Raw genomic sequence first — 10,673 nt, 5'->3', positions numbered from 1 at the left:
CAGTCTGGCGCATTAACCCACAGCGCCATACCAGGACTCCGAGCAGCAGTTCAAATCCACCAGCCATTCCTTGGGAATCCTATACAGGGTATCTATGAGTCGGTACCAACTCGACAGCATTTAGGAACAACAACGATGTCATTTAACAACAATAATGATGTCATTGGTTCGAACACTGGGAGGACACCGGCGTTGAAGTATGTATGCCTTATTTTCTGGGGTTCTTTTCGCTCGTCCCTATATCAAGAATTGTGCCCAAGTGCGGATCCATCGGGAGATACCCCGACTCCGAGCTAAAATCAGCCTGGAGTCTGTAATCCCTAAACTCATTTCTACTCGGACTCTGACCGCCGAGCCAGGGTGCTCCGACGTCCGGCTTGATGAGCGGACCTAACAACCTACTGCAGTTGATGGCTTGTGGCCCTAAAGAGGAAGGGACCGGAATGCATTTTTTTTTAAAAGCTGCAGGACGTTTGTCCTTTGGTGAAACGATTCGGGCAGCCCAGGCGCTAAATTACCGCAGACCCCCTACCCTCGCAGCCCCACAAGACAAACACTATCCGAGAACAGCCCGGCCCAGGCGCCCCCGGAGCTGCCCTCGCGCAGGCGCAGGCGCACAGCGCCCCAATGCGCATGCTCCGTCAGCCACGGCGCTCCGGACTCGCAACGGCAGAGGAAGTTTTAGCTTGGCACTCCACCCCGGTAGCAGCTTTGCGGCCAAGGACCGCTTCCTTCGGACTCTCAAGGGGTCCCGCTCCCGCCGCCTGCCAGCCCAACCGGATCATGGGGCTCCCCAAGGGACCGGAGGCCCAGAGTCTCCCAGAGGTAGGAAACCCCACTCCCCAGACATGTCGGAATTTGTTGGGAGAGGGCCAAACTCCGGGGCTGCGTTTCGGGGCGCCCCGCCCCCTTCTTCAGGTGTGACAGTGGCGGAGAGAGTCTGTTTCCCTGCTTGGTCGATCGAGCAGAGGGTGGGTGGGGATACACCTCAGCTTCTGCTGTCTCTCTTCCCTGGCACCTGTCTTGACGCTTCGAGAGGTGCAGCGGACACGGGGCGCCCACCTTGCGGCTTTCCCGGAAAGTCATCGCTCTCTCCCCGGCGCCGCAGGGCTTCTCCGCGCCCCCACCCCCACCCCCAGGGCCAAAGATGCTGTGCCCAGGAGTCATGAGACTCGCGCAGGGACGCTCTGGACTCGAGTTGTGCATTGGTCAGTGACCTTGCGGGGTGTGCCTCCGCCTTTCGGAACCAGTGGGGTCTCAGGGCCAGCCCCCACACCCCTTTACTGTCCATAGGGAATGGGGGATTCTCCAGAGAGGTTTGTCATTAAGTATTCACTCTGTTCTAAGGGGCAGGATCGTCCCTGGTTCTGGATTGACATCTTGGTTGAGAGCAAGGAAAAGTGCATTTCCTTTTGACTGCAAATATCGTTAACTAGATGGGCTGCGTCTCTTCCCTTTTAATTTACCCAGAAGCCCATTTTACTAGATTCTTGAAAGAAATGGGATACAAGCTCCACTCTCCTCCAAAGGTTCTCAACTGGACAGGATTAGGGGTGGGTGGGAGCGGGGGCATTTGGGCAGTGATCCCTTGACAGGTTGCATAGCCCCTTCAGATGGTATGTAATTGTGGCTGGTCTTGCTTCTCTGTGCTCCTCTCAAATCTTTATATCATTCTTTAATCCAACTAGTTACCATTGAATGAATCTAATTTATGGTGATCTGCGCGTCAGAGTAGAACTGCTCCATAGCGTTTTCAATGGCTGACTTGTTGGAAGTTGGTCAGTAGGCCTTTCTTTCGAGGTGCATCTGGGTGAACTCCAACCTCCACTCTGAGTAACAGCTAAGCATCACCGAGATACTCCACTCATCCCAAATACCTACTAATTGAGAAATCACTACATTTTGTTTGCAGAAGCTGGTAATACAGTGATGGACAGACAGACAATCTGCCAGCGTGTAATTCCAGAATGCAAGTCCATTTTGGTGTTAAGAAAAAATACCATATAATGTTAAAAACGCTACTAGCATCAAGTAAAACCTTCATGCCTTAATAGACTCTAGGATTATGAAGCATAAGATCAATATTGTAATATTTGAAGTTCCCGTTTTGCCAGTTCCTTTATTCCAGGCTCCCATCAAATTTTTGCTTGATCTTTGGCCTTAGACTCCTTTCTGGTCTCCTAGTTTCTACCTTAAATCCCTCCAGTCCAACGTCCCACAATACTGCCAGATGGGGTGTTTTTTAATTAAAAAGCAATCTGCTCCTATCCTGCCCCTTATTTAACCTTTCACTGACTGCCAGGAGGCTGCTTCTGATTTGTCACTGGGTTTTTTTTGTTTTTTGTTTTTTTTTCTTTTCTTTTTTCCAGAGCCAGACAGCTCCTAGCAGTTAGGAGACCTTCAGGATGAATATAATTAAATTATTTTCATTAAGTTCAAAGACCAGTACATATGACTCTGGATGATCTGTGTCATTAAGCTGTCACTAGTCCAGTTAATTCATTAATTTCAAATTGTTTTACCCTCTATGTATGTGAAGGATGGAAAGAAAGCTAAACCTGGCCTTGCCTTTCAGCTTATACAACTACAGTGCAGGGCAATTGAGAATTTATTGTGCCTGATTTAAGAACTTATAGTCATTTGTCTTTATCAGAATTTTAGTTTCAATAATCTATTAATAATTAATCTGGTGGCTTTTTATATCTTCAAGAGAAGTTATTCTTTCATTCCTTATATATATACTTTTGCATTTTGTTTCAGTATCAATCTATGAAAATAATTCGGAATCTTAATGTGTCTACTCCCTCTCCTAGCAGTTTGTACCTCAAAATAAAATTCACATTCACATTATCATTGCTATAACTGGAAAATAATTATTACATATCTGGCTTAGGTGTTTTTTGTAATTAATTGAATACATCATTACACCATTGTCAGATAAAGTGCCGGAAGATGATCCCCTGTGGTTGGAAGGCACAAATTAAGACTGGGGAAGAGCAGTCTCCTCAAACTGTACTTGACCGTAATGAAGTGAAAGGAACATAATGTGTGGGACTGTCATATGCTCATGGGGCACAACTCTTGAGGAGAAACAACTTAAAACATTCATTACTAATCATAACATGGAATATACAAAGTATTAATCTAAGAATATTGAAAGTTGTCAACAATGACATGGATGCATAAAGACTAACTAATGCTCTTGGTATTAGTAAACTGAAATGGACTGGTATTGGCCAATTTGAATCTGAAATCAGATCATCTATGCCAGGACTGTCAAATTGAAGAGGAACAACATAATATTCATCATCAAAAAGAACATCTTTAAGTATGATGCTGTCTATGATAGGATAATGTACACATACAAGGAAGAATAGTTAGTTACTACGACTGTTACTCAATTCACACAATAGCCACTAAAGCCAGTGATGTGAAATTGAAGAATTCTACCAGCTTCTTCAAGGAACCCTAGTAGCGTAGTGGGTTTTGTATTGGGCTGCAAACTGTAAGGTCAGCAGTTCAAATCTGCCAGCTACTCTGAGGGAGAAAGATGAGGCTTTCTGCTCCCATAAAGATTTACAATCTCAGAACATAAAACAGAGTTGAGTTGCTGTGAGTTGGAACTGACCTTATGGCACACAACTACCAGCAACTACAGCTTCTTCAATCTGAAATTGATCAAACATGCAATCAAAATACATCGATAATTACTGGTGATTGGAATGCAAAAGCTGGAAACAAAGAGGAAGGATCAGTAGTTGCAAAATATGGCCCAGGTGATAGAAATGATACTAGAGAACACATGATAGAATTTTGCAAGAACAACTATTCATTGCAATAACATTTTTAACCAATATGAAAGGCGACTATACACATGGACCTCACCAGATGGAATACACAGAAATCAGACTGACCACATTTGTGGGAAGAAATGATGGAGAAGCTCAATATCATCAGCTAAAATAAGGCCAGGAGCATGCTGTAGAACAGATCATCAATTATGCAAATGCAAGTTCAGGCTGAAGCAGAAGAAAATTAAAACAAGTCCAAGAGAGCCAAAATATGACCTTGAATATATATATATCACACTTGAATTTAGGACTATTTCAAGAATAGATTTGACTGCATTAAACACAAATGACGGAAGACCAGAGGAGTTGTGGGATGACATCAGGAGTATCAAACAAGAAGATAGCAAAAGGTCGTTAAGACAGGGAAGACACAAAAGACAAAAATGGATTTCAGAAGAGATTTCGAAACTTGCTTGTGGCTTAACGAAAAAGCGAATGAAAGAAATGAAGTAGAAGAGCATAACAGAAAATTTCAAAATAGCTTAAGAAGACAAAGTAAGGTATTAAAATGAAATGGGCCAAGACCTGGAATTAGAAAACCAAAACGCAAGAACATGCTCAGCATTTCTCAAAGTGAAAGAACAGAAATAACAATTCAAGCCTTGGCTTGCAATTTTGAAAGATTGAAATTGTCAAAGACTTCATTTTGCTGCATCCACAGTCAACATTCATGGAGGCAGCAGTCAAGAAATCAAATGACATCTTGCGTTCGGCAAATCAGCTGCAAAAGACCTCTTTTTTTTTTTTTTTTTTTTAAGTTTTTATTGTGAATTGAGTGATAGTTTACATGGGAGAGCATCAGCTTTACATTCATCCTATCGTATTTTGTTTCATTGCAATGATTACAAGCTCCTCCATGCATCATCATTCAACAGCATTTGCTTCCAATCCCTCTGGTGGTGGTTTTTTTTGTTTGTTTGTTTGTTTGTTTTGATGTATACCGAAGCACTCAGGAATATATAGCCATTCAAACAACCAAAGGGCGCACTCCGCAAGCCTGCCTCCTGGCCACCAGCACACAGCCCCTCTCCCTCCTTGAGTCTAGAGTCCCCAGCCACTCCATCCTTCCTCATGGTCTCTGCCTCCGTCTTTGGCCTCGCTGCTTCTCTGGATAGGGTCCCACACTCCACTCTTCTCCCTTGATAGTCCCAGGGTCCTCTGCTCCTGGACTGCAAGGATCAAGCACTCTCCTCCTTTTGTTAAAAAAACATCTACCTTTACATTTGCAACATTCACAATCAGTATTAGTAAGCTGATAGCAAATATTCAATATTGAACCACAATAGTCTTATCCACTCTTTAAAGCGTTAAAGAACAATTATACCAGTTTGAGGACTAAGGTGCCCCTTACCCAAGCCATGGCAATTTCAGTAACCACATATGCATGTTAAAGTTGGGCAATGAATGAGCAAGACGAGAATAATCGATGCATTTGAATTGTGATGTTGGAGAAGAATATTAAAAAAATACCATGGACTGACATAAGAACAAGCAAATTTGCCTTGGAAGAAGTGCAGCCAGAATGTTTCTTAGAAATGAGGATGATGAAACTTCATCTCTTCTATTCTGGTTGTGTTAACAGGAGAGCCCAGTTCCTGGAGAAGGACATCATGCTTGGTGAAGTAAAGGGTTAGCAAAAAAAGAGGAAGAGCCCCAGTGAGATGGATTGACACAGTGACAGCAGCAGTGGATTCAAGCCTGCTAACAATTGTGAGGACAGTGAAGGACCAAGCAGTGCTTTGTTCTGTTGTGCACAGGGTTGCTATGAGTCGGAACCAACTCAACAACACTTAACAACAACAATAATAGTGGGCAAAATACTGAATTATGAAGAAAACACCTAAAGAAGGTAGAAGAAATACAGTCACTGAACATCAATCATTTCAGGAGGTAGCATATGATGGAAAACTGATGATACTGAGGGAAGAAGTCCAAGCTGCACTGAAGGCATTGGCAAAAACCAAAGAGAGCTCCAGGAACTGATGGAATACACATTGAAGTCCTTCAGCAAACTGAGTCAGTAATAGAGACACTCACTCACCTATTCCAAGAAATTTGGAAGACAGCTACTTGGCCAACAGATTGAAAGAGATCCATATATGTGCCCATTCCAAAGAGATGTGACCCAATGGAATCCAGAAATCATGAACAATGTATTTCTATCACATGCAAGTAAAATTTTGCTGAAGGTAGTTCAAAGCAGTTGCAACAATACATCAACAAGGTACTGCCAGAAATTCAGACTCGATTCATCTGCTGATGACAGATGGATTTTGGTTGAAAGTACAGAATACCAGAAAGATGTCTACGTGTGCTTTATTGGCTATGCAAAGGCTTTTGACTGTGTGGATCATAACAAACTGTGGATAACATTGGAAAGAATGCATATTTCAGAACAGTTAATTGTGCTCATGAGCAAACTGTATGCAGACAAAGAGACTGTCATTAGAATGGAACAAGAGGATTTAGGAGTGGTTTAAAATCAGGGAAGGTGTGTGTGAGGGTTTTTTTCCTTTCACCATACTTACTCAGTCTGTATGTTGAACAGGTAATCAGAAGAACTATATTATATGATGTAGAACATGGCATCAGGATTGGAGAACGACTCATTAACAACTTTCATTATGCAGATGATACAGCCTTACTAGCTGGAAGAGGACTTAAACCACTGATGAAGATAAAAGACTACAGTCTGTGGTCTTTGTCTTCTTCAGTAAGTATTTCTTTGTAGAAAGAACAAAAATCCTCACTGGACCAATAAATAACACTGTGATAAATGGAGAAAAGATTGAAGTTGTCAAAGACTTCATTTGGTTGGCTCCACAATCCACACTCTTGGAAGCAACAGTCAAGACATCAAGGATGTATTGCATTGGGCAGGTCTGCTGCAAAAGACTTTTTTTAAAGTATTAATTAGCAAAGATGTCACTTTGAGGATTAGGGTTGCTATGAGTTGGAACCTACTGGACTAAGCAACAATTCCTGAACCAGCCAATATTTCAGTTGGAAAGACAAGCATGAACATCTCATCAAACATGTTTGATAACTTAAAAGAGATTGATAACTTAATTGTGTCAATGGCATGCACTATTTTAAAAAAGAAGGAAATGCAGAGGAATAGCCATTTCAGGCTGTTTTTTAAAGGATGGTATTGCATAGCAGATAAAGTTTGAAGGTAATTTATGGATGATTAGAGAAGACAGGGTTGTTATGAGTTGGAACAGACTCAACTGCGCTTAACAACAAGAAGAGAAGAACAGGAGAAACGGAACTGGTATGAGCAGTGAAAAAATGGTAGTGGACAGTGCTTGTTTAGACTGGCCATAGATAGCTACCTCTGGATTGTTTTGAGGGGGACCTAAAGGATGTAGCTGTAAAGATTAGTTGGGGCTAAAGAACTGAATGTCAAACCAAGAAATTTGGAATTTATCTTATATAAAATGTATGATGCATTGAAGATGATTGCTTGGGATCAGCTAAGGAGAGAGAATATGAAATCTGTGATTTAAGAAGCAGTGAGACAAATTAACAGGAAAAAGGCACTGATAGACAATTCCAATAGTCCTGGTATGAAGAGTGAATTAAAGGTGAATATTGTTAAGGGTTGTTAAATTGCTTCCAACTCTTAGTAACCCTGTGCACAACAGAATGAAACGTTTCCTGGTCCTTCACCATCCTCATAATTGTTAGATTTGAGCCCATTGTTGCTGCCACTATGTCATTCCTTCTCATTGAGGCTCTTCCTCTTTTTAGCTGACCCTGCACTTTACCAAGCATGCTTTCCTTTAAATACTGGTCCTTCCTGATAACATGTCAAAAGCATGAGAGGCATAATCTCATCATCTTGACTTTTAAGGGCCATTCTGGCTCTATTTCCTCCAAACAGATTTGTTTGTTCTCCTGGTGATTCATAGTAATTTCAGTATTCCAATACCATAATTCAAATGTATTGAGATTTTTCTCCAGTCTTATTCACTGCCCAATTTTCACATTCATGCTTGGTAATTGAAAGTACCATGGACTGGGTAAGGCACACCTTGATCCTCAAACTTTGCTTTTTAACATTTTAAAGTAATATTCTGCAGCAGAATTGCTTAATACAGTTCATCATTTAATTTCTTGACTGCTGCTTCTGTGAGTGTAACTTGTGAATCCAAGCCAAATAAAATCTTTTTTCCCTTTATCATGATATTATTTATCAGTCAAGTTGTGAGAATTTTTGTTTACATTTAGGTGCACTCCACACTGAAGACTGTAGTCTTTGATCTTCATCAGTAAGTATTTTAAGTTCTCTTCACTTCTAGCTAGCAAACTAGTTTCATCTGCATATTGCAAGTTGTTAATGAGTCTTCCTACAATCCTGATGCCATGTTCTTCTTCATGTAATATAGTTCTTTTGATTATCTGCTCAATATACAAACTGAGTAAGTATGGTGAAAGGAAACAACCCTAGCACACACTTTTCCTGATTTTAAACCATTCATTGCCCCCTTGTCCTATTTTTATAATTACCACTTGGTCTATGTACAGGTTGCTCATGAGCACTATTAAGTGTTCTGGAATACACATTCTTTCTAGTGTTACCCATAATTTATTTTTATTCACACAGTTGAATACCTTGGCATAGTCAATAAAGCACAAGTAGATATCTTTTGGATATTCTCTGCTTTTAACCAAGATCCATCTGATGTCAGTATGGATATTTTTTTCCCCCTTGTCCTCTTCTGAATCTGTCTTGAATTTCTGACAGCTCCCTGTTGATTTACTGATGCAATTGTTTTTAAAAGATCTCCAACACAATTTTACTTGCGTGTGATATTAGTGAATTGTTTGATGATTTCCACATTCAGTTGGATCACCTTTATTTGGAATAGTCACAAATACGGACCTCTTCCAGTCTGTTGGCCAGGTAGCTGTCTTCCAAATTTCTTGACATAGATTAGTGAGCACCTCCAGTGCTACATCATTATTGAAACATTTCAACTCATATTCCATCAATTCCTGGAACCTTGTTTTTGGCCAGTGCCTTCATTTAGTAACCTGGACTTTTTTCTTCAGAACATCAGTTCTTGATCATGTGCTACCTCTTAAAATGATTGGACATCAACAGTTTCTTTTTGGTCGACTGGATCAGTATTTTCCTTCTTTAGATACATCTGCATTATTCAAGATTTTTTCCATAGAATTCTTCAATATTGTAAGTCTAGGTTTGTAACTTTCTTTCAGTACTCTCAGCCTAAGAAATGCTGAGCATGTTATTCCTTTTTGATTGTCTAACATATTTCATTATAGTATTTGACTTCTCATGGTGGTGCCCTTTGAAAATTTCTGTCCAGCTCTTTTACTTCTTCATTTCTTCTATTCACTCTAGTGTCTCTCCACTCAAGAGCAAGTTTCAGTCTCTTACCATTCATTTTGTTCTTTTCTTTCTTTCCTGTCTTGTTAATGACCTTTTGCTTTCTTCAGATATGATGTTCTTGGTGTCATCCCACAACTCTTCTGGTCTTCGGTCATTAGGACGTAATGTATCAGATTCTGAGATGGTCTCTGAATTCAGGTGGGATATATTCAAGGACATATTTTGGCTCTCATGAACTTGTTGTATTTTTCTTCAGTTTCAGCCTGAACTTGCATATGAGCAGTTGGTGGTCTGTTCCACAGTCTGCCCCTGGCCTTGTTTTAGCTGATGAGATGGAGCCTTTCCACTGTCTCTTTCCACATATGTAGTCAATTTGATTCCTGTGTATTCCATCTGGTGAGGTCCATCTTCCTTTCCTGTTGGTTAAAAAAGGTATTTGCAGTAACTCGTTGTTGTTAAATGCCATCAAGTTGGTCAACTCATAGCGACCCGGTATAGAGTTTCTGAGAAGGGTCTGGTGAGCTTGAACCACCGACTTTGTGATTCAAACCAACCTTGGAGTCCAGTGCATTAACCTGAAGCACCATACCAGGACTCCAGTTCAGAACATTAGAAGTATAATTTTAAATGGTTTCAGTTTACAAGCATTCTAGTATTTGAATCTAGGAATAAGTCATTAGTTGTACACAATTCGGTCATACAGTCTGCAGCATCATTTTTTTTTTTTTTTTTATCATTAGGTCCCTATTTTGCAACTCCTTATCCCTTCCTCTTTGTTTCCAGTTTTTTAGTGATTGGTGTGTCACTTTGAATAATAGTGGTATTAGTTGGTTTTCCTGATAGGCATATAGATAGTATCCTTTCACAGACAGCATTGTACTTCAAGATATATCTTCTTCCTCATTTCTTCTATGATGATGATGATGCAGCTCTATTCCTCTTCAATTTGATGTTCCCACTTAGTAATGTATAAGATTGTTGGAATCATCAAAATGGTCCCTATCAGTCCATTTTAGCTCACTAATGCCCAGGATATTGAATTTGTACATTCTGTTGTATTTTTAACAACTTTTTTTCCTAGATTCTTACTTTGACTGTTCAAATTAAGGAGGATAAATGTGAACACATAGTTGTGTTGGGGATTTCCAAGAGCCCCTTGCATCCAGTGATTCTCTAGAAAGGCTCTCAGAGTTTAGAAAAGCGGTTGTACGCATGGTTACAGTTTATTACAAGAAAAAGAAATGAAGACTAAAATCAGCAATGGACAAACATACACAAGAGTGTAGGAGAGACCAGGCACAAGCTTCTTACTGTCTCCCAGTGGAGTGAAATGGACAGCACTTAATTCTCACTGCATTTATGTGTGACAACGTGTGTCAACCAGGAAAGGTCACTCATAAATGCAGTCTTTTCAGGACTGATCTTAGTTGCTCAATTTCCTCCTCCACCAGGGACCGACCTAA

The 10,673-nt window shown here is 40.6% G+C and overlaps 1 protein-coding gene across 1 annotated transcript in view; it reads left to right on the top strand.

The window, feature by feature from the left end:
• Positions 1-774: 774 nt before the first annotated feature.
• CCDC93 (coiled-coil domain containing 93) overlaps positions 775-10,673 on the top strand; it is a 105,039-nt gene continuing 95,140 nt past the window's right edge. Inside the window, exon 1 of the mRNA XM_006868740.1 lies at positions 775-825. Coding sequence (XP_006868802.1) covers positions 784-825 — 42 coding nt within the window. The 5' untranslated portion in view covers positions 775-783. The remainder of the gene's footprint in view (positions 826-10,673) is intronic.

The sequence above is a fragment of the Chrysochloris asiatica genome, unplaced genomic scaffold (assembly GCF_000296735.1).
Source record: "Chrysochloris asiatica unplaced genomic scaffold, ChrAsi1.0 scaffold00123, whole genome shotgun sequence".
Lineage (NCBI taxonomy): Eukaryota > Metazoa > Chordata > Mammalia > Afrosoricida > Chrysochloridae > Chrysochloris > Chrysochloris asiatica.
Note: the sequence above shows the minus strand (reverse complement) of the source record. Positions and strands in the feature narration are given on the sequence as shown.